Genomic DNA, 25,551 nt, shown 5'->3' on the forward strand with positions numbered 1-25,551 from the left:
TCCTTTTGTTGTGGCAGGCTAAATATGTGGGGGTCTAGTAGTCTTCATTTGCTCCTAGCCAGGTGGGTTGCCAGGTCCAGCCTTGTATGAATGCTGCTGGATGCTGTTTAATGGGGCCTGGCCATGAAGTGACTGTCTTTAGAACCCTGTTGGAGCCCCAGGGCTGGTGCTAACTCCCTGTTGGGCTGAGTCAGGGTCTTGAAGATTCTTTAATTGTTGCTCATCCACTGTCAGGTGAAACCAGGTCCTGGGGCTGATGTTGGACTACTGGCAGGCAGAGCTGGTCTCTGGAGTCAGGGATCACAGAGCTCATTTTAGATTGGTGGTGGTGGTGGTGAGTGATGGTTGCTGACAGTTTGGTATTTGCTACATGGTGTTCTGAAGCTTGCATTGGCCTGCTAGTGCACTGGGCCCATGTCTAGCTGGTCCCAGGGTTGGGTCTGTCCTGCTGTGAGTGGGCTGGTTTCTAGGTTGTGAGATCATAGTTTTGTTGCATCCTCTAACTGCTCTTTGGTTAGTGAGACTGGTCTAGTGGCTAATACAGGATTCTAGGAGGGAAGTGCCAGTGCCTGCCCACTGGTGGGTCTTGATCCCCTGGTGGTCAGGGCCATATCTAGGGGCATGTCTAGAGGTAGGTATGGGGTCAGGAAGTCTTTAGGAACTTTTCTGTTGATGAGTGGGACTGTGTCCCTGGCCAGTTAGTTGTTTGATCTGAGGAAACCCAGCAGTTGCCTACAGGGCAACTGGGTTTTGAGCGCGGCTAGGTTGGGGCCCTAATGAGTCACAATGGCAGCCACCAGTAGTAGTGTTTTGTGGTAGCATGTTCCCAAATATGGTTTTCACCAGTGTCTAATGTCCCCTGTATGAGCCACAGCCTCCCCTACCGTTTCTCTGGGAGACATTCCAAGTCCAGAAGCTCTATCTAGCCCAGGCTTCTATTAAATTATTGCTTTGGCCCAAAGTCCCAGTGTGCATGAAATTTTGTATATATCTTTTAAGAGTGAAGTCTCTATTTCTCCCAGTCCTTTGGGACTCTCAAAATTAAACTCCACTGGAATTCAAAGCCAAATGCTCTGGAGAATCATCCTCCTGATGCAGGACCTATTGTCCAAGGGTGTCTGATGTGGGGCTCAGAACTTTCATTCATGTGAGAGAATCTGTGAATATAATCATTCTCCAACTTGTGTGTCACCCACCTTGGGGTATGGCATTTGATTATATCTCAAGTCCACCCCTCCTATTCATCTCATTGTGGTTCTTTCTTTATGTCTTTAGTTTTAAAAGATTTTTTTCTCACAGCTTCCAATCATTTTAACTGATGATTGTTTTGAAGATAATAGTGATTTTGGTGTGCTCATGAGAGGAGATGAACCAGGGTCTTTATACTCTACCACCTTGGGCACTTTCTGACTAATGTCCTTATAAAATGTGAAAATTTGTTCACAGAGACAGACATGTACATAGAGAGAGTACCATGTGAATGTTATGCTTATGCTGCCACAGCCAAAAGCTAGGAGAGGGAAGGCCCTGGCCTCACCAACACTTGGATCTTGGGCTTCTAGTTTCCAGAGCTAAGACAATAAACCTCTGTTGTTCAAACCACTCATTCTATGTTAATTTATTACAGTAGCCCTAGAAAACAAATACAGCCTGTATTCATTGTACTCAAAGCTTAAATTGTCTGTAGGACAATAGTAGATGATGAATTATAGAGTTCTAAAACTACTTATAACAACTGCAAGCCAGGCAGTTTTAATTAAACATATACTTGTTTATTATATATTGTTGACTATTTTGAATACTTTGTAAACATTTATCAATGTGTATTTTAATAACAATATTATTAGGTAGATTTAATTACTATTTCCATTTAAAAAGTGTGGTCAGTTGGTCATGCCATTTATTTCTGAAGAGCAGGGAAACATTCAAGCAAACATTATATAACAGTGCAGAGATTCTTAAGTCTGATATAGAAGAATTTCCCAAAGGTTTCCAATAACACATGTACTCATTACAATTTTTAGAAGTCCCTTTTATGGTAAGAGTCAAATATAAGGCAAATATGTAGGGTATACATACCTAAGGTGAGAACACCCATGTTGTAGTCCCATCTCTGTGTTTCCTTAGCTATAGACCTTGAACACATCACTTAACTTTTTTTCAATTTCCATTATTACACTTAAACAAGCTGGGTTACTATATAATTAAATCAGGTATATTTAAATTCAAAAATAAACATCAAAAAAGGAATAAATAACTTACACTAAAGATTTTCAGTTTGGGGAGGAATATCTCCTTAATATCCCCCCGAATGAATGTATTAACTTCTACAGTGTTTGTGAACATTTGTATCTAAAAAGCCATTTAAATAATTTACAGTGTACTTAAAAATGACTTAAAGTATACTTAAAAAGTTTTGATGTCACATTACTGGAATATAAGATGCACATGTAATTTAGCTTCAATAGTATAAAAATGTATGAAGTTATAATTCATGATGATTCAAATTGATAAACGTAAAACCAACCCGTCCTTTAAGCAAAGCTTTAGATCCACACTTAAAGATTCAACTATGTGTTGATCTCAGGACCAATCCTTAATTCTCTGGTCTCCTAGAATTGTAAATGGGAATGATATTAATTAGAATGATGGTGACTGTAATTGGGTTGAATGGGAAAGAATAATTGTGGATTCTTTTCACCAAGATCCTAGCATTAAGTAGGTGTAAGCCTAGACCACATTGAAAATGTGTGACGGAGATGGTTGAAACTGAACTTTTACCAGGACCTGGTATATTAGTCAAGATTAATAATGCTAACTGCTCTAAGAATCTTCAAATCCCAGTCCATTAACTATGTAAAACTTTATTTCTTGCTCACATCATAGATCTGGGGCAGGTTAGGTGTCTTCTGAGCAGTCTTGTTGCAAAAGAGACTTTGGAACCCAGGCTCCATCTTCTGCTTCCTGCATCTTTGACATGTAGCTCTCATGGTAATAGAGGAAAGAGTAGAGAGGACTGGAGAATTATGAGGAGTAGGTTCATATTCCAATTATCATAACTTAGTTGTATGGCCTTGACCTCACTAGACCCTGGTCATTCCCCCTTTGCTTTCTGTTGTAATCATATTGCTGCTGCTGCTGCTAAGTCGCCTCTGTCTTGTCCGACTCTGTGCGACCCCATAGATGGCAGCCTCCACCCACCAGTCTCTGCTGTCCCTGGGATTCTCTAGGCAAGAATACTGGAGTTTGGGTTGCCATTTCCTTCTCCAATGCATGAAAGTGAAAAGTGAAAGTGAAGTCGTTCAGTCGTGTCTGACTCTTAGCGACCCCATGGACTGAAGCCTCCCAGGCTCCTCTGCCCGTGGGGATTTTCTAGGCAAGAGTACTGGAGTGGGGTGCCATTGCCTTCTCTGTGTAATCATACTGGTCCTTCACAAATGCCCCAAATATGCTATACTCTTCTTTCTCTCTGGAGATTTGAATTTTCCTTTACTCATCTTGGAATACTTCCCTTGCCATATTCCAATAGCTATTACATTTTTCACTATAATAGGCAGCCTCCAGGGCTTGTTTCTTCAGCTAAATGCTATTGTCTTGACAAGGAATTCTTATATATTGTTCATGTTCATGGGGAAGTTTACAAGACAAATTCTGATAATGCATGTCTGAGACATTTTGCCAGCTCAAAGTCAACCTTCATTGTGATATTTTAATTATTGTAGCATTTTGAATGGTTTGTGAAACTTTTTTCTTAACTGATAGATCATAAATCATTTAAGTAGAAATGCATTTATAAACATGAAAGTTGTTTATAGCTTTCTACTGTTACTGAAAATAATTTGTAAACCATGCCTATGTAATATAGCTTCATAAAGTATAACTATGATTTCGCTAACATAATTGCATTATTATTAATTCCTATTTGTAATATCTCTCTGGCACCAACCAAATGATCATTATCTTATTTCATAATGATTAATAACAGTAACAATAATAACTGAGAGAAACTGAGTGAATGCTTATGTGGGTATTAGGCTAAACTTTTATATATATTATTTCATTTATACTTTATCCTAATGCTCTTCTATAAAATTACCTTTATTCCATCATTACATTACATCACTACAGATGATGCTACTAGACCTCTGAGAGGCCATGTGATCCACCTATGGTGACTCATTGAGCAAGTGGTGAAACTAGGCTTTAAACTCTGAACATTTTTAGTTTCAAAGCTCTCACTCCTTTCAGCTCTTCACACTATGTATGAAAAGAACACTGGGTCAGGCAGTTCAAGGCTCTCTAACTTAACTGTGTGATCTCTGGCAACTTACTCAACCTTCCCTGGTCTTAGCTACCTCGATTATAACAACTTTGTGTGCCACTTACACTGCCAAGAAGACAAAATGCAGCAATGTCTGTGGAAGAATTTTGAAAATGCTTTGTGTTGTACCAACTAAAGGACAGTTAAGAGATATTATTGGGTTACAAATAGGATTTGTCAAGCAGACCTTTGGCAAGCATTTATGGGAGACTCAAATACCCAAATTGGATAACAAAATTACATAATTCCTCTCATAAAATGTAGTACCATGCCAATGAAAAAATGTAATGTGTCCTTTTACATCTTGAATGTTTCCACAGATATGAAGGAAAGTAATTTATAAACTTGTTAAAACAAAACTGCCTATAACATTTGTTGAAACAGTTTTGTGATTTACCTTTGATTGATATATCCATAGGGAATTTGATGGTCTTGTTCCTGTCCGAGCTTTAAGTCATCTCTGAACTTCATATTTCACTCTTTGTTTTATCCAAAATATTCTTTCTGACAGTCTACACTGTGGCTGTGTATATCAAGAGGTCTGGTTCAAGGTCAGATTCCATGCAATCTGTCTTTCCTTTCCATTCCTTATTTACTTTATTTATACTTCATTTACAATTAGATTGTGTAAGATGACATTTGAGACGCTAATTCCTGTCTAGTGAAATTTCAGGATCATATGTACTCCTTATTTAAAAAAAAATCACTTTCTGAGTTCAGCAACAAGGGGTTCTGGTTTAGGAGGCTTGAGTTAGTTTCAAAACCCACAGTAAGGTCACCTAATATTTATCAAAGGCTCATTTGTGGCAGATATCACACTCAACATGGTAAACAGGCCTGTATGTAATTATTTCATTACAATTATTTGAGTTAAATACTACTATCATTTACATTATGACCTGTTCTAAATTTTTAACTGCCTACTCCTTCCTTATAGTCTCTTGGTGCTAATCTTTCTCTGTTCAGTTCAGTTCAGTCACTCAATCATGTTCAACTCTGCAACCCCATGGACTGCAGCTTGCCAGGCTTCCCAATCCATCGCCAACTCCCAGAGCTTGCTCAAACTCATGTGTATCCAGTCGGTGATGCCATTCAACCAGCTCATCCTCTGTTGCCCCCTTCTCCTCCTGCCTTCAATCTTTCTCAGCATCAGAGTCTTTTCTAATGAGTCAGCTCTTCGCATCAGCTGGCCAAAGTATTGGAACTTCAGCATCAGTCTTTCCAATAAATATTCAGGGCTGATTTCCTTTAGGATTGAGTGGTTTGATCTCTTTGTTGTCCAAGGGACTCTCAGGAATCTTCTCAATACCATAATTCAAAAGCATCAATTCTTTGGCACTTGGCCTTCTTTATGGCCCAACTCTCACATCCATACATGACTGCTGGAAAAACCATAGCTTTGACTATATGGACCTTTCTCAGCAAAGTAATGTCTCTTCTTTTTAATATGTTGTCTAGGTTTGTCATAACTTTGCTTTTAATTTAAAAGAAATGAGCGTCTTTTAATTTCATGGCTGCAGTCACAATCTGCAGTGATTTTGGAGACCAATAAAATAAAGTCTGTAACTGTTTCCATGGTTTCCCCATCTATTTGACATGAAGTGATGGGACCAGATGCCATGATCTTCGTTTTTTGAATGTTGAATTTTAAGTCAACTTTTTACCGTCCTCTTTCACTTTCATCAATAGGCTCTTTAGTTCCTCTTTGCTTTCTGCCATAAGGGTGGTGTCATCTACATATCTGAGGTTATTGATATTTCTCCCATCAATCTTGATTTCAGCTTGTACTTCATCAGCCCAGCATTTTGCATGATATACTCCGCATATAAGTTAAATAACCAGAGTGACAATATATAGCCTTGACTTAGTCCTTCCCAATTTGGAATCAGTCCATTGTTCCATGTCCAGTTCTGACTGTTGCTTCCTGACCTGCATACAGATTTCTCAGGAGGCAGGTAAGGTAGTCTGATATTAACATCTCTTGAAGAATTTTCCAGTTTGTTGTGATCCACACAGTCAAAGGCTTTAGCATAGTCAATAAAACAGAAATAGATGTTTTTCTGGAGCTCTCTGGCTTTTTCAATAACCCAGCAGATATTGGCAATTGAATCTCTGGTTCCTCTGCCTCTTCTAAATCCACCTTGAACATCCGGAAATTCACGGTTCATGTACTGAAGCTTGGCTTGGAGAATTTTGAGCATTACTTTGCTAGCATGTGAAATGAGTGCAGTTGTGCAGTCATTTGAGTATTCTTTGGCATTCATTGCCTTTCTTTGGGATTGGAATGAAAACTGAGCTTTTCCAGTCCTGTGGCCACTGCTGAGTTTTCCAAATTTGCTGGGATATTTAGTGAAGCACTTCCACACCATCATCTTTTATGATTTGAAATAGCTCAACTGGAATTCCATCACCTCCACTAGCTTTGTTTGTAGTGATGCTTCCGAAAGCTCACTTGACTTCGCATTCCAGGATGTCTGGCTCTAGCTGAGTGATCACACCATTGTGATTATCTGGGTCATTAAGATTTTTTTGGATAGTTCTTCTGTGTATTCTTGTCACCTCTTCTTAATATCTTCTGATTCTGTTAGGTCCATACCATTTCTGTCATTAATCTTTCTCTGTAATTGTATCTTTACTTACAAATAAATAGCTGCTGTATATTCTGAGGCTGACATTCCCATCACTCAGTTTTTGTCATCTAAATCTTATGTTCATTATTTGCTTTTGTTCATTGCTTGAGCTTAATCATATCAAGAGTCTTGAGAGCCTAAGATGGGGAAATTTTAGGTGCCAGTTGACTAAAGACCTCTTTAATTCTCTCTGAGGATGGGTCTTCAAGTCAAGAATCTCTGACCGGGCTCTCTAATTTTGCAAATGTTCCAAGTCTCAGAATTCCAATAAAAGTGGTTTTTCCACATGACTCTCAGGACAGCCTGGTTTCTCTCTGCTCCTGTTGGGGGTTCAGATCAAGGTTTCACTTTTTGTTTGTTTGCCTTGTTTTAATTTGTTTGTTCCTTTTGCTAGTGCATGTATATGGGGATGTACTTGGAAACCTCTGCCTCTTAAGAGATGACTCATAAGTATTTTTTAAATAAGGGGCACAGGGATGATCCAGACAGATGATATGGGGTGGGAGGGGGGAGGAGGGTTCAGGATTGGGAACTCATGTACACCCGTGGCTGATTCATGCCAATGTATGACAAAATCAATACAGTATTGTAAAGCAAAATAAAGTAAAATAAATAAATAAATAATAAAAATAAAATGAGTATTTAATTGCTCCACAGCCCTCCATAACCTATTTCTTAAAAAAATATATATATATATATATATATATATATATATATTTATATATATCATCCCCTCTGTTAGAATATAAGCTCCAGGAGGGCAGAGACCATAACTGTCTTAACCTCAACTCCATCTATAGTCCTGAGTAAAGTTCTTATACTTAATATTTTCTTAAACTTTCATGACATTGTTAAAAGAAAAAAACATGTGATCCAAGTATTAAATATTTTATTTTAATTATTTCATTCTGTCAGAAATTTATTTTCATTAAGAAAGTAAAAATAAAATTATTTTATTCTGTCATAATTTTCAAAAAAATGAACTATGCCATATATAAATTGGGAATATATTTATGGGTTTTTTGAGATGGAATATAATATATTCCATTTTGCTTCTTTGTAAGTTAAAGAAAAACATATTTTTTACATATAGCAAGTAATATATAATATTATTTATACATATATATATGTACTGATTCATATTTTAAATAAAAAGAGGTAGAAGCAAGGCAGAAAAGAAAAAGGTCAATTTATAATAGGAAATCTGAAGGTTAATACATAGGGAAAAAAAGAGAAACAAAAATGAAGAACCAACAAGGAAATGAAGTAACCAGTGATGACAAAGAAAGCCAGGCAAGCAGGAGAGATAAAGAGTAAATGAAGACAGGATGTTGAAAAAGAAAACAAAAGAGTAAGTCCAAAGAGCAAAGGGAAGAAGGGAGAAAAAAGCAAGATGTAGAAGAAAAAGAAAATAATTAGAAAGAAATGTGAGAAGAAAGAGACCAGATGGAGGTCCAACTATATGAGCATCAGAGGTTTGCTTTTACCTTAAATCTTAAGAAAAAAATGATTGTACTAATTTTCAAGCTATGAGGTTGCACATTTTGTGTATCTTCTTTATTACACTTCTAATAGTCTAACGAGTATGTATCATTAACAACCCCCCCCCCCCAAAAAAAAAGCATACCCAGCATATATGAAATAATCTGGAAATACTTTTCAGGACAATTGCTTTGTTTGTATTCAAACCATAGCCTTCAGTCTTTTGATAGCCTGTCTTAAATAGGGAATTGAAGTGTTTCTTCGTTCTATTCTATGGGCTCTATAGTTGTGTCTCTCAATTCCATAGTGTGATATCTTTTAAAAGGGGAAACTTGTATTATCTTTTCATGGTTATCAGCCAGGGTAGTATTGATAAATAGAAAACACTCAATAAACACTTCAATGAATAAATTATGTATAAAATGATGAAATACTGAACATAAGCAGACTTTGTATAAAAAGTGAACGTTTTGTTGCATACAACTTATAACATGAAGCAAGGATTCGTTTTTTCCTTATACAGACTAGATCTTGGTAAATGGTGCAGGTGGAACAAAGTAAAATATTTGCAGGCTTAGAAGTCAAAAGCTCTGTAGTTTTACCCCATTTTTGTTCTATGCCTCCAATTTCATCGACTAACCTAACTACTTCATGCTATGAAGGTCAAAAGAAAATAAATTTATTGAGCACATTCCATGTAGTTGCAGAAAATGACATAGATAAAACTGATACACAATCTCAGTTGGTCAATTTGTAGGCAGTCCTCTTCAGGGCTTCCCAGGTGGCGCTAGTGGTAAAGAACCTACCTGCCAGTGCAGGAGACAAAAGAGACATCGGTTTGATCCCTGGGTCTGGAAGATCCCCTGGAGGAGGAAATGGCAACCCACTCCAGGACAGAGGACAGAGGAACCTGGCAGGCTACAGTCCATGTGGTCACAAAGAGTCAGACACAATTGAAGCAATTTAGCACTTAGCACTCTCTTCAGGTAATGACAACAAGCTTCCTCTTGAGGTGAGCTGAAATATCCTATCTTAACCCAAGTAAGTGTATTTGGATAAATATAGCCTAAGACTTCGTTTCTTGCTGATGTTCATCCCCTCTGAGGGTTCCTTAGGGCATTAAGCTAAGATAGCATGAGCCAGTGTTCATGAAGTTTTTCATTAAACATCAATTCTCTAAATTCTCCAAAAAGCACAGAAAGGAGGGATAAATTTAAATTACTATATATTCAGATTTTTTATCTTACTAGCTGGGTTTCTTTAATACTATCCTGACTTGGGGGAGGGGGCTTCTTTTAGCTTATATTGAATATGCTAGTTAACTGGTAGTCATTTTCTGCTAATACTTATTAATGAAATCTAGCTTAAATTTTTATTTTTAAGGCCAAATGAATTGTCAACTAATCTAGTCAATGCAAGAATCAATATACTTTCATAGGACTGCAACAGATTAAAAAAATGACTTACATATGACTAAACAATTATTTGGATTCATCTAGTCTCCTGGACTTATTTTCTGAGTTTTATTTTAATGACAATTAAATCTAGTATTTTGACAGGTGGAATTATCCAAATTTTATTATTACTAAGCAGGTTGAAAGTTTTTGAACTGGTTGGTGAACCAGTTTCATGATGTACCTGGGTAAAATTTCATTTTGAATGAAAATGTTTTTCTGTTTCAATTCTCATTGATCTCTTTTCCATTTGATCATTCTCTTAAGAAAGTGGCCTAGTGGGAAACAATAACAAATATTTCTATTTAGAATCATAAATTACGTTGGCCCCAAATCATAGTTAGATTTGCCTATACAGCGAAAGTCTGTAAGGCTAATTTCTTATTCTTCTTCTCCATCTGATAATAAGTTAATTTTTGTGAACCTACTATGTGAAGAGTGCTGACTAAAATTCCATGCTAATTTTGCAGGTGATGGAAGTTAAAGGACAAATGATCCATGTCTCGGAATCAAATTCCATCTTATTCTTGGGTTCTCCATGTGTGGACAAGTTGGATGAACTTATGGGACGAGGGCTACATCTCTCAGACATCCCTATCCATGATGCTACTCGAGATGTCATCTTGGTTGGCGAGCAGGCAAAGGCCCAAGATGGGCTGAAGAAGAGGATGGATAAATTAAAAGCAACTTTAGAAAGAACTCACCAGGCCCTGGAAGAAGAGAAAAAGAAAACAGTGGATCTTCTATACTCCATTTTCCCTGGTGATGTAGCCCAGCAATTGTGGCAAGGGCAGCAAGTGCAGGCCAGAAAGTTTGATGATGTCACCATGCTGTTTTCAGACATTGTTGGCTTCACGGCCATATGTGCCCAGTGTACCCCCATGCAAGTCATCAGCATGCTGAATGAACTGTACACAAGATTCGACCACCAATGTGGATTTTTGGATATTTATAAGGTAATGGGGTTTGCTTATCTATATAAAAGTATTTTAGTGGTAAATTATCATCTTCATTAAATTACAAGCATGCAATATTTTTTTCTATTTAAACAAGAATAAGTGATGGATAATTTTCATTTAGAAATATTCAGAATACAAGTATTTCTGATCTTTGAGTGAATTTTCGCTATGAGTTGATTTGTATATTTGTCAGAAAGGAAAAATTCTATGGAATTAGTCCTTTAAATTCATTATTATCAAAAAGAAAATAAGCTTGCTGAAATATAGGCAACTCTTAACCACATTGTTTTTATGACTGAGTAGTGTTCTATTGTCTACATAAAACACATCTTCTTTATCCATTCATCTGTTGTTGGACACTTAGGTTGCTTCCATTCCTTGGCAATTATAAATAATGCTCCTAGGAACTTTGGGCTTCATGAATCTTTTTGTATTAGTCTTTTTGTTTCTTTCTGATGTATACCCAGGAGTGGAATTCCTAGGTCCTATGGTAACTCTTTAGTTTTTTGAGAAACCTCAAAATTGGCTACTGCTGTACCAGTTTACCTACAGAGTGGCTGCACCAATTTATCAATATTTTCCCACTAACAGTGTAGGAGGGATCCCTTTTCCCTGCATGCTCACAACTTTTATATTTTGTTTTCTTTTTAATGATAGCTATTCTGACCTCTTTGAGGTGATATCTTCTTGTGGCTTTGATTTGCATTTCCTTGTTGATTAGCAATACTGAGCATCTTTTCATGTGCTTGTTGATCATCCATTTTTATGAAGTTGCTAATATTTTTGATGTTGAGCTTTATGAGATGTTTATATATGTTGGATATTAACTCCTTATTGGTCATATCATCTGAAAATATCTCTTCCTGTTCAGTAGATTAGCAAAGAGGGGACATACCTCAACATGATAAAAGCCACTTATGAAAACCCGAGATCTAACATCATACATCATACTCAATAGTGAAAATATGAAAGTATTTCCTTTAAGGTCAAGACAAGACAAAGATGTTCACTCTCACCACTTTTACATTTTTGGAAGTTCTGGCCACAACAGTCATATAAGAAAAAGAAATAAAAGGAATCCAAATTGAAAAAGAAGTAAAACTTTTACTGTCTGCAGATGATATGGTACTATACATAGAAAATTCTGAAGAGGCCACTAGAAAACTACTAGAGCTCATCAATGAATTTGATAAAGTTATACAAAGTTAATATACATAAATCTGTTACATTTCTCTACACTAACAGTTAAATATCAGAAAGAGAATTTAAAGAAGTAATCCTATTTATGATTACATCACAAAGAATAAAATACCTAGGAATAAATGTGCCTAAGGAGGTAAAAGGCCCACACTCAGAAAACGGATGAAAAACACTGATGAAAGAAACTGAAATAGGTAGAAAAATATATCATGCTCTTTAGTTGGAAAAATCAATACTGTCAAAATGACTGTACTATGCCAGGCAATCTACAGATTTAAAGCAATCCCTGTCAAAATGCCAATGACATTTTTTACAAAACTGGAACAAATGATTTTAAAATTCATGTCAAGGGATACAAAAGACCTCAATGTACCAAAATAAGCTTGAGAAAGAAAAACAGAGCTGGAGGATTTGAGCTCCCTAACTTCAGACTATACTCCAAAGCCACAGTCATCAAAAGAGTATGATACTGACACAGAAACAGACAATTGATCAATGGAACAGAATACAGAGCCCAGAAGTAAATTCCAACAGTTTTGGTCAATGAATCTATGACAAGGGAGGCAAGGATATATGACAGAGAAAATAGTCTCTTTAATAAGTGGTGCTGGGAAAGCTGGACAGCTACTAGTAAGAGAATAAAACTAGAACATTCTCTAACACCGTAAACAAAAGTTAACTCAAAATGGATTAAGCTTTTAAATGTAAGGCAGGATACTATTAAAAAAAAAAAAAACCTCCTAGCAAAAAACATCAAACACTGTTTGACATAAATTTCAGCAATATATTTTTTTGAGATCCATCAACTAGAGTAATGGAAACAAAAGCATAAAATAAGCAAATGATTAAACTTAAAATAGTTTGCACAGCAAAGGAATGTATCAACCAAGCCAGGTGTTTTTAGTTTATCTCTGATACTAGTATGTATATATATGTGAGTCAGTTTCTGTTTTGTAAATAAGTTCATTTCTGTTACTGTTTTAGATTCCACATATAAGTGATATCATATATTATTTATCTTTGACTCACCTCACTCAGTAAGATAATCTCTAGTTCCATCCATGTTGCTACAAATGATAGTATTAATATTTCATTCTTTGGTGGCATAATATTCCATTGTGTATATAAGCCAAATTTTCTTTATCCACTCCTCTGTTGGTGGACAGTTGGATAGCTTCCATTTCTTGATTATTGGAGTGCATTGCTTTTTGAATTGAGTTCTTACCTTTTCCAGGTATATGTCCAGGAGTGAGATTGCTGTCATATAATAACTCTATTTTTAGTTTTTGACAGAACTTCCAGACTGTTTTCCATAGTGGCTGCACTAATTTACATTCACATCAACAGTGTAGCAGGGTTTTCTTTTTTCTACTTTTCAGCTTTTATTTGTATGATGATGTCCATTTTTACAGATAAAAGGTGATAAAACCTCATTGTAGTTTTGATTTCATTTCTCTAATAAGTATTTGCATTTCTCTAATAAGTAGCAATGTTGAGGTTATCTGTATGTCTTCTTTGGAGAAATCAATTTAGGTCTTTTGTGCATTTTTTGACTGGTTTGTTTATATATGTATATTTATAGTTCTATGAACTATATATATATATTTGGAAGTAAAGACTTTGTCAGTCACATTGTTTGCAAATATTTTCTCCCAGTCTGTAGACTGTCTTTTTGTTTTGTTTATGGTTTCCTCTATTATAAAAAACCTCTTAAGTTTGACTAGGCCTCATTTGTTTATTTTGTTTCTATTTATTTTGTCTCGGAAAAATGATCTAAGAAAATATTGCTATGATTTATCTCAAAGAGCATTTTCCCTATGTTCATTTCTAGGAGTTTTATGGTATCATGTCTTATATATACAATTTTAAACCATTTTGAATTAATTTTTTATACAATATGAGAGAATGTTCTAACCTCGCTGATCTACATGTAGCTGCCCAGTTTTCCCAACACCACATGTTGAAGAAACTGTCTTTTCTCCATTGTATTTTCTAACCTTTGTTGAAGACTAATTGAGTGGGTTTATTTCTAGGTTCTCTAGTCTGTTCCATTGATCCATCTGTTTTTGTACCTATACCACATTGTTTTGATTACTCTGGCTTTGTAGTATTGTCTGGAGTCTGGAAGGATTTTCATCCAGCTTTGTTCTTTTTCCCCAATATTGTTTTGGCAATCCTGGTTCTTTTATGGTTGCATATAAATTTTAGGATTATATGATCTAGTTTTGTGAAAGTTTCATGGGTAATTTGATAAGGTTCACTTTAAATCTATAGATTTCTTTGAGTAGTATGGCCATTTTAATAACATTAAATTTTCCAATCCAAGAGTATTGGATATCGTTCTGTTTCTTTGAATCACCTTCAGTTTCCTTTATATATGTTTTATAGCTCTCAGCATATCAGTTTCTCACCTCCTTGATCAGGTGTACTCCTAGATATTCTATTTTACTTTTGATCTTATTTTAAGCATTTTTTTTAACTTTCTCTTTCTGATGTTCTTTGTGAAAGTGAGTCGCTTAGTCATGTCTGAATCTTTGCAACCCCATGGACTACACAGTCCATGGAATTCTCCAGGCCAGAATACTTGAGTGGATAGCTGTTCGCTTCTCTGGGGGATTGTCCCAACCCAGGAATTGAACCCATGTCTCTCACACTGCTGGCAAATTCTTTACCAGCTGAGCCACCAAAGAAGCCCAAGAATACTGGAGTGGCTAGCCTATCCCTTCTCCAGTGTATCTTCCCAACCCAAGAATCCAAACAGGGTCTCCTACATTGCAGGTGGATTCTTTACCAACTGAGCTATCAGGGAAGCCCAATATTTCATTGTAGTGCAAAGAAATGCAAAATATTTCTGTATATTAACCTTGTATCATGCTACATTGATTAATTTATTTATCAGTTCTAGTAATTTTTGTGTGGAGTCTTTCAGGTTTTCTATATAGAGTATCATGTCATCTACACCTAATGACAATTTTACCTCTTCCCTTCACATTTGGATATCTTTTATTTCTTTTCCCTGTCTGATTCCTCTGACTAAGACATCCACTACTATGTTGAATAGAAGTGATGGGAATGACATCCTTGTTTTGTTCCAGGATATAGCAGGAAGGCTTCTGGTTTTTCAGTGTTGAGTATTATTTCGGCTGTGGGTTTGTCATAAGTGACTTTTATTATGCTGAGATATGTTCCCTCAGTACCCACTTTGGTGAAAATTTTTATCATGAATGGATACTGAATTTTATCAAATGCCTTTCTTTTACTTATTGAGATGATCTTGTGGTTTTTGTCTTTTCTTAATGTGGTATACTACATTTATTGATTTGCATATATTTAGCCATCCTTGTGATCTGAAGTGAATTCAGTTTGATCACGCTGTATAATTCTTTTTATGTGTTTTTGTATTTGGTTTGCTAATGTTGTGTTGAGGATTTTTTTCATCTATATTCATCAAAGATTTGGGGCTATGTTTTATCTTTTAGTAGTATCTTTGTCTGGTTTTAATATATAGGGGATGGCCAACTTTGGGTCATTTTTTATTCCATTTTCTTGTTCTTTTTTCTGGGATTCCTACTAGGTGTAGATTCCATGCTTTATATTATCCCATAGGTCTCATGTGCTGCTTCCATTTTTAAAATTTTCTCTCTGCTTTCTGATTGGGTGATTTCTGTTATTCTATATACTTTTTAATTGATTTTTTCTGCTTTTTTCCCTCCATTTTATTTGTTTCCTCACTGAACTTTATTATTTCTTTCTGCTGAATTAATATTATTTGTTATTTTCATAATCCTTTGGATTGTACAGTTGGTTGTTTTTTGAGGAAGTCCTGTATTGCTATGAATTTGCCTCTTAAGACTGCTTTTGTTGAAGTCCATAGATTTTGTACAGTTGTATTTTCATTGTCATTTGTCTTGAAGTATTTTTTGATCTCCTCTTTGATCTCATTGTTGGCCCACTGATATTTTGTTTAGTCTCCACGCATATCCCACTGTATATTCCTCCCTAGGAACTGTCCACTGGTACTGTACATCACCTACATATGAATCTTCAAACTGAACTTTCAAAGATGGGAATTTGTGTTCACATGTCCAGTCATGTAAGTTAGTTCATCTGTCTGGCATACATTGTACCAGCATGCATCCTCTACAAGTGGTTGTGCTTTTGTGTACTATACTGGACAGTTGTATATAGAGTACAGTAGGATAGTATCTTTACTTCAAGCCCAAGGTATCTGGAAATGTAAAAGCAAATGTAATAGCAATGGTGATATAGCTGGTACTGCTAAGAAGAACCAAGCAATAACAATGGAAACAAAAGTGAAATAATTGAGAGAGTGAAGTGAGGTGAAAAGATGGTAGACATCACTCACTCTTATAACACGAATTGTTGAACCATTGGCATGATTCTAAAGAACAAGATCATGGAACATGTGAAGTCTGCTGTGCCAATGATGTTGAAAATAGTATCAATGAAATGTGGAAAAATGATGGAGCAGATGGAGAAAATTCTCAGATGCAGAATCAACATCAGCAATCAGTCCCACTCAGCTTAATGCTGATTCAAGAGAAAGCTAATAGTCTTTATGAAGACTTGAAGAATAAACATGGCAAAGAATCAGAGGGAACATTTTTTAATGTCAGATGACTGGTTTTATTGGCTTAAGGCTTGAGCCAAACTTCACAAATTTAAAGTAAGTAGCAAAGAAGAAAATGCAAATATGATGGCTGCTCAGGAATTCCTGAAATGCTTTGAGAAATTATTGATTAAGGTGTGTATTTACCCAAGCATGTTTTTAATGTGGATGAGACAAGATTGTACTGGAAGAAAATGCCAGACCAAAGTTACGCCAGCATGGAGGAAAAGTTGATGTCCGTCCATAAAGCAGCAAAGGATATGCTGACTGTTGTTTGATGGCAATGCTTCTGTTGATATGAAGCTGAAGTCTCTTTTAGATTATTATTCAGAAAACCCCCAAACCATTAAAATCATAACCAAGGAGTCTCTTCCTGTTGTGCAGAAGAGTAAGCCCAAAACCTGGTTACAAATGTCATTTTCCAGGACTGATCTTTAAACCACAGTATCCCAGAGATAGAGAAATATTGCTTGGAGAAGGGCATTCCATTCTGCATTATTTTGTTGCTAAATAGTGTTCCTGGTAACCCACCATTCATGGACTATTTTATTTTCATTTCACCATCATAGTGCATATGTCACTCAGTATTGCTTCACTTATCCAACCAATGGCATGTAGTCAGAAATACCATTTATGTCACATTTTTTTGTCAGACAGTAAGTGAATGATAAAACATTCTTGTGACAATTTTAGATGGACTATTATATCTTGTTGTTGGTGTTCAGTCACTGAATCGTGTCTAAATCTTTGTGACCCCATGGACTGCAGCACATCAGGCTCTTCTGCCCTGGAATTTTCTTAAATTCATGTCCATTGAGTTGGTGATGCTATCTAAATATTATCTCATCATCTGCTGTAACCTTCTCCTTTTGCCTTCAGTCTTTCCCAGCATCAGGGTCTTTCCCAATGAGTCAAAGCTTCACATCAGGTGGACAAAGTATCGGAGCTTTAGTATCAATCCTTATAATGAATATTCAGGGTTTATTTCCTTTAGGATTGGCTTGCTTGAAATCCTAGCTTTCCAAGGGACTTGCCAGAGCGTTCTCCAGCACCACAGTTTGAAAGCATATATTCTTTGGTGCTCAGCCTTCTCTGTGGTCCAACTCTCACATTTATACATGACTACAAGAAAATCCATAGTTTTAACCTTTGTCAACAAGTGATATATCTGATTTTTAATATGCTGTCTAGGTTTTGTCATAGTTTTCTTTCCAAGGAGAAAACATCTTTTCATGGCTGCAGTCACTGTTCACAGTTATTTTGGAGACCAAGAAAATAAAACCTGTCATTGCTTCCACTTTCTCCCCTTCTGTTTGGAATGAAGTGATGGGACTGGATGCCATGATCTTAGTTTTTTTAATGCTGAGATTTAAGCCAGCTCTTTCACTCTCCTTTTTCACCTTCAGCAAGAGGCTCTTTAGTTCCTCCTCACTTTCCTCCACTAGGATAATATCATCTGGATATCTGAGGTTATTGATATTTCTTCAGGCATCTAGACTCCAGCTTGAGATTCATCCAGCCTGGCAGTTTGCATAATGTTCTCTGTATATAAGTTAAATAAACAGGGTGACAATATACAGCCTTGACATACTCCTTTCCCAATTTTGAATCAGTTCGTTGTTCCATGTCCAATTCTAACTGTTGCTTCTTGACCTGCATACAGATCTCAGGAGGTAGATAAAGTGGTTTGGTATTCCCATCTTTTTAAGAGCTTTCCACAGTTTGTTTTGAGCCACACAGTCAAACGCTTTAGTTTACTCAGTGAAACAGAAGGAGATGATTTTCTGAAATGCTCTTGCTTTTTCTGTGATCCAGTGGATCTTGGCAATTTAAGCTCTGGTTGCTGTGCCTTTTCTAAATCCAGCTTGTACATTTGGAAATTCAATTCACATTCTGTTGACGCCCACCTTGAAGGATTTTGAGCATAACCTTGCTAGCACATGAAATGAGTGCAGTTGTGCAGTAGCTTGAACATTCTTTGGTATTGCCCTTTTTGGGGACTGGAATGACAAATGACATTTTCCAGTCCTGTGGCTATTGCTGAGTTTTCCAAATTTGCTGACATATTGATTGCAGCACCTTAACACTGTCATCTTTCAGTTTTTTAAATAGCTCAGCTGGAATTCCATCACTTCCATTGTCTTTATTGGTGTTAATGCTTCCTAAGGTCCACTTGATTTTACACTCCAGGATGTCTGGCTCTAGGTGAGTGATCACACCATTGTGGCTACCGTTTTGTATAGTTCTTCTGTGTGTTCTTGCCACCTCTTTTTAATCTCTTCTGCTTCTGTTAGGCCCATACTGTTTCTGTCCTTTTTTGAGCCCATCTTTTCATGAACTGTTCCTTTGGTCTCTCCTTCTCTGAAGATATATCTAGTATTTCCCATTCTGTTGTTTTCTTCTATTTCTTTGCATTGTTCACTTAAGAAGGTTTTCTTACCTCTCCTTGCTACTGTTTGGAACTTTGCATATAGATGGGTATTTATTTCCTTTTCTCCTTCTCTTCTCTTTTTGTTTCTCTTCTTTTCTCGCCACTATTTGTAAAATCTCCTCAGACAACCCTTCTGCCTTGTTGCATTTCTTTTTCTTGGGGATGGTTTTGGTCACCATTTCCTGTACAATGTTACAAATTTCCGTCCATTGTTCTTCAGATACTTTAATATCTAATCCCTTGAATCTATTTGTCACTCATACTATATAATTATAAGGGATTTAATTTAGGTCATACCTGAATGGCCTAGTGGTTTTCCCCACTTTCTTTAGTTTAAGTCTGAATTTTGCCAAAAGGGGATGATGATCTGAGCCACAGTCAGCTCCAGGTCTTGTTTTTGCTGACTATAAAGAATATCTTCAACTTTGGCTGCAAAGAATATAATCAGTCTGATTTTGGTAGTGACCATCTGGTGATGTCCATGTGTAGAATCATCTCTTGTATTGTTGAAGAGGGTGTTTGCTATGACCAATGTGTTTTCTTGGGAAAATTCTGTTAGCCTTTGCCTGCTTCATTAGTATTCCAAGTCCAAACTTGCCCCCTACTTTTGCATTCCAATCCTCAATGATAAAAAGGACATCTCTCTCTCTCTCTCTTTCTCTCTCTCTCTCTCTCTCTCTCTCTCTCTCTCTCTCTCTCTCTCTCTCTCTCTCTCTCTCTCTCTTTGGTGTTAGTTCTAGAAAGTCCTGGTGGCTCAGTCATTAAAGTATCTGTCTGCAGTACAGGAAACATGGGTTGGCTCCCTGAGTCAGGAAGATCTCCTGGAGAAGAAAAGAAGAAAATGGCAACCCACTGCAGCCTGGAAAATCCAATGGACAGAACAGCCTGGTGGGCTATAGTCCATGGAGTCACAAGAGTCAGACATGACTTGGTGACTAAACCACCACCACCACTAGAAGGTCTTGTAGGTCTCATAGAACAGGTTAAATTTAGCTTCTTCAGCATCAGTGGTTGCTGCATAGACTGGATTACTGTGATGTTGAGTGGTTTCCTTTGGAAATGAACCAAGATCATTCTGCCGTTTTTAAGACTGCACCAAAGTACTGGATTCAGACTCTTTTGTTGTCTATGAAGGCTCCTCCACTTCTTCTAAGGGATTCTTGCCCATAGTAGTAGATATAATGGTCATCTAAATTAAATTTGCCCCTTCCCATCCATTCAGTCATTGATTCCTAGGATGCCAATGTTCACTCTTGCCATTTCCTCTTGACCACATTCATGGACCTAACATTCCAGGTTCCTATGCAGTATTGTTCTTTACAGCATCAGATTTTACTTTCACTGCCAGATACAACCACAAATGAGCATCATTTCCACTTTGGTCCACCACTTCATTCTTTTTGGGGTTATTAGCAATAGCATCTGCTCTTCCCCAGTAGCATATTGGACACTTTCCAACCTGGGGGCTCATCCGCTGATGTCTTTTTGTATCTTTTTTGTGTCTTTTGTATCTTTGTATCTTCTGTATCTTTTTACTTTTTTATACCGTTCATGGGTTTCTGGTGGCAAGAATACTGGAGTGGCTTGCCATTTCCTCCTCCAGTGAACCACATTTTGTCAGAACTCTCCACTATGACCTGCCTGCCTTGGGTGGCCTTGCATGGCATTGCTCATAGCTCCATTGAGTTAAGAAAGTCCCTTCGCTGTGGTAAGGCAGTGGTCCATGAAGGGGAGAGAACAGTAAGACAAGCTAACTGTATAAGAAGTAGGTAGGAGGTAGAATGTACAGGTATTTACTGAAATTCAACTATTTCCATGTTTATGTTCTTAGTCATAAAAGCAAGGTGAAGACATTGAAGAATTTTGAATACAAGAGTGACCCAAGTAGATGTGCTTTAAAAGAAATAATTTCAACAGTAGTAAGTGAGGGGTGGGTGGGAAATAGTCAAACATATTAATTCAGTCGAAGGATGGTGATACCATTACCTGGACTGGTTAGACATGTACAAGAGTCAGTGCTGGAATCTTGAAGTAAGTGGTCAGTTTTGTCTACTTAATATTGGAAATATTTCTCTTTCATCATTCATGCAAATCACCTGGTCACCTGAATATGTTCTTGTTTTGGAATTATGTAGGCTTGAACTGTATTGACTAAATGTTTTAGAGCCATGTAACAATGACTATGATTTGGAAAGGTAATTCACACATTGTCTATATTGACCTAGCTCTTCCTGTAAGCATTTATAATGCAATTTGACTCAATCATAATTCTCTACATGTCTATTATGTTAGCAAGGTGCTAGGCCCTATTGGACTTAAAATATATCTTAAAACTAATTTTAAAAAATGGTACAGATGAACTTATTTGCAGGGTAGGAAAAGGGACAAAGATGTAGAGAACAGACATGTGAACCCACAGAGTTGTTGAAGGGTGGTGGGGCAATTTGGGAGATTGGGATTAACATATATATACTGCCATGCCCAAGATAGATTGCTAGTGGGAAGCTGCTGAGGGGAAAACTGGGTCTTGTTCTGATGGCAGGGCCATGCTCAGTAAATCTTTAATCCAGTATTCTGTTGATGGGTGGAGATACAGGAGACAGAAATCAAGACCATTCCTAAGAAAAAGAAATGCAAAAGAAAAATGGCTCTCTGAGGAGGCCTTACAAATAGCCATGAAATGAAGAGAAGCGAAAAGCAAAGAACAAAAGAAAAGATATACCGCTTTGAATGCAGAGTTCCAAGGAATAGCAAGGAGAGATAAGAAACCCTTCCTCCATGATCAGTGCAAAGAAATAGAGGAAAACAATAGAATGGGAAAGACTAGAAATCTCTTCAAGAGAATTAGATTTAGAAGCCAAGGGAATATTTCATGCAAAGATGGGCTCAATAAAGGACAGAAATGGTATGGACCTAACAGAAGCAGAAGATACTAAGAAGAGGTGGCAAGAATACACAGAAGAATTATACAAAAAAAAAAAAAAGATCTTCACGACCCAGATAATCACAATGGTGTGATCACTCACCTAGAGCCAGACATACTGGAATGTGAAGTCAAGTGGGTCTTAGGAAGCATCACTAAGAACAAATCTGGTGTAAGTGATGGAATTCCAGTTGAGCTATTTCAAATCCTAAAAGATGATGCTGTGAATGTGCTGCACTCAATATGCTGTCAAATTTGGAAAACTCAGCAGTGGCACAGGACTGGACGCTCAGTTCATGCCAATCCCAAAGAAAGGCAATGCCTATTGATCTATATTTCTGTCTTTGTGCTAGTACCATACTGTATTGATGACTGTGGCTTTGTAGTAGAGCCTGAAATCAGGTAGGTTGATTCCTCCAGTTCCATTCTTCTTTCTCAAGATTGCTTTGGCTATTCGAGGTTTTTTGTATTTCCATACAAATTGTGAAATTATTTATTCTAGCTCTGTGAAAAATACCGTTGGTAGCATGATAGGGATTGCATTGAATCTGTAGATTACTTTGGGTAGTATACTCATTTTCACTATATTGATTCTTCCAATCCATGAAGATGGTATATTTCTCCATCTATTAGTGTCCTCTTTGATTTCTTTCACCAGTGCTTTATAGTTTTCTATATGTAGGTCTTTAGTTTCTTTAGGTAGATATATCCTAAGTATTTTATTCTTTTAGTTGCAATGGTGAATGGAATTGTTTCCTTAATTTCTCTTTCTATTTTCTCATTATTAGTGTATAGGAATGCAAGGGATTTCTGTGTGTTGATTTTATATCCTGCCACTTTACTATATTCATTGATTAGCTCTTGTAATTTTCTGGTGGTGTCTTTAGGGTTTTCTATGTAGAGTCATGTCATCTGCCAACAGTGAGAGTTCTACTTCTTCTTTTTCAATCTGGATTCCTTTTATTTCTTTTCCTTCTCTGATTGCTGTGGCCAAAACTTCCAAAACTATGTTGAATAGCAGTGGTGGGAGTGGGCACCCTTGTCTTGTTCCTGACTTTAGGGGAAATGCTTTCAATTTTTCACCATTGAGGATAATGTTTGCTGTGGGTTTGTCATATATAGCTTTATTATGTTGAGGTATGTTCCTTCTATTCTTGCTTTCTGGAGAGTTTTTATCATAAATCGATGTTGAATTCTGTCGAAGGCTTTCTCTGCATCTATTGAGATAATCATATGGCGTTTATTTTTCAATTTGTTAATGTGGTGAATTACATTGATTGATTTGCAGATATTGAAGAATCCTTGCATCCCTGGGATAAAGCCCACTTGGTGATGGTGTGTGATCTTTTTAATGTGTTGTTGGACTCTGATTGCTAGAATTTTGTTAAGGATTTGTGCATCTATGTTCATCAGTGATATTGGCCTGTAGTTTTCTTTCTTTGTGGCATCTTTGTCCGGTTTTGGTATTAGGGTGATGGTGGCCTCATAGAACGAGTTTGGAAGTTTACCTTCCTCTTAAATTTTCTGGAAGAATTTGCTCAAAATAGAAAGCCCAGAGATAAATCCATGCACCTATGGACAACTTACCTTTGACGAAGGAGGCAAGAATATACAATGGATTAAAGACAATGTCTTTAACAAGTGGTGCTGGGAAAACTGGTCAACCACTTGTAAAAGAATGAAACTAGATCACTTTCTAACACCATACACAAAAATAAACTCAAAATGGATTAAAGATCTAAACGTAAGACCAGAAACTATAAAACCCCTAGAGGAGAACATAGGCAAAACACTCTCCAACATAAATCACAGCAGGATCCTCTATGACCCACCTCCCAGAATACTGGAAATAAAAGCAAAAATAAACAAATGGGATGTAATTAAACTTAAAAGCTTCTGCACAACAAAGGAAAATAAAAGCAAGGTGAATAGACAGCCTTCAGAATGGGACAAAATAATAGCAAATGAAGCAACTGACAAACAACTAATCTCAAAAATATACAAGCAACTGCTGCAGCTCAATTCCAGAAAAAATAAATGATCCAATCAAAAAATGGGCCAAAGAACTAAATAGATATTTCTCCAAAGAAGACGTACAGATAGCTAACAAACACATGAAAAGATGCTCAACATCACTCATTATCAGAGAAATGCAAATGAAAACCACAATGAGGTGCCATTTCATGCCAGTCAGAATGGCTGCGATCCAAAAGTCTGCAAGCAATAAATGCTGGAGAGGGTGTGGAGAAAAGGGAACCCTGTTACACTGTTGGTGGGAATGCAAACTAGTACAGCCACTATGGAGAACAGTGTGGAGATTCCTTTAAAAACTGGAAATAGTACTGCCTTATGACCCAGCATTCCACTGCTGGGCATACACACTGAGGAAACCAGAATTGAAAGAGACATGTTTATCCCAATGTTCATCACAGCACTGTTTATAATAGCCAGGACATGGAAGCAACCTAGATGTCCATCAGCAGACGAATGGATAAGAAAGCAGTGGTACATATACACAATGGAATGTTACTCAGCCATTAAAAAGAATACATTTGAATCAGTTCTAATGAGGTGAATAAAACTGGAGCCTATTACCAAGTGAAGTAAGCCAGAAAGAAACACACCAATACAGTATACTAATGCATATATATGGAATTTAGAAAGACGGTAATGATAACCCTGTATGTGAGACAGCAAAAGAGACACAGGTGTATAGAACAGTCTTTTGGACTCAGAGGGAGAGGGAGAGGGTGGGATGATTTGGGAGAATGGCATTGAAACATGTATAACATCATATATGAAATGAATCACCAGTCCAGGTTCAATGCATGATACTGGATGCTTGGGGCTGGTGCACTGGGACGATCCAGAGGGATGGTACAGGGAGGAAGGTGGGAGGGGGGTTCAGAATGGGGAATACATGTATACCTTGTGGCATATTCATGTTGATGCATGGCTAAACAAATACAATATTGTAAAGTAACCTCCAATGAAAATAAATACATTTATATTAAAAAAAAAAAAGAAAGGCAATGCCAAAGAATGCTCAAACTACTGCACAATTGCACTCATCTCACACTCTAGTAAAATAATGATCAAAATTCTCCAAGCCAGGCCTCAATAGTACATGAATGATGAACTTTCAGATGTTCAAGCTGGATTTAGAAAAGGCAGAGGAACCAGAGATCAAATTGCCAACATCCACTGGATCATTGAAAAAGCAAGAGAATTCCAGAAAAACATCTATTTCTGCTTTATTGACTATGCCAAAGCCTTTGACTGTGTGGATCACCACAAATTGTAGAAAATTCTGAAAGACATGGGAATACCAGACCACCTGACCTGCCTCCTAGGAAACCTGTATGCAGGTCAGGAAGTAACAGTTAGAACTGGACATTGAACAGACTGGTTCCAAATAGGAAAAAGAGTACATCAAGGCTGTATATTGTCTCCTTCCTTATTTAACTTATATGCAGAATACATCATGATATACACTGGGCTGGATGAAGCACAACCTGATA

At 36.9% G+C, this 25,551-nt stretch overlaps 1 protein-coding gene across 1 annotated transcript in view; it reads left to right on the plus strand.

The window, feature by feature from the left end:
- GUCY1A2 (guanylate cyclase 1 soluble subunit alpha 2) overlaps window positions 1-25,551 on the plus strand; it is a 474,198-nt gene that overhangs the window by 273,140 nt on the left and 175,507 nt on the right. Inside the window, exon 5 of the mRNA XM_068989029.1 lies at window positions 10,358-10,843. Coding sequence (XP_068845130.1) covers window positions 10,358-10,843 — 486 coding nt within the window. The remainder of the gene's footprint in view (window positions 1-10,357; window positions 10,844-25,551) is intronic.

Source organism: Capricornis sumatraensis, chromosome 16, assembly GCF_032405125.1.
Source record: "Capricornis sumatraensis isolate serow.1 chromosome 16, serow.2, whole genome shotgun sequence".
Taxonomy (NCBI): Eukaryota; Metazoa; Chordata; class Mammalia; order Artiodactyla; family Bovidae; genus Capricornis; species Capricornis sumatraensis.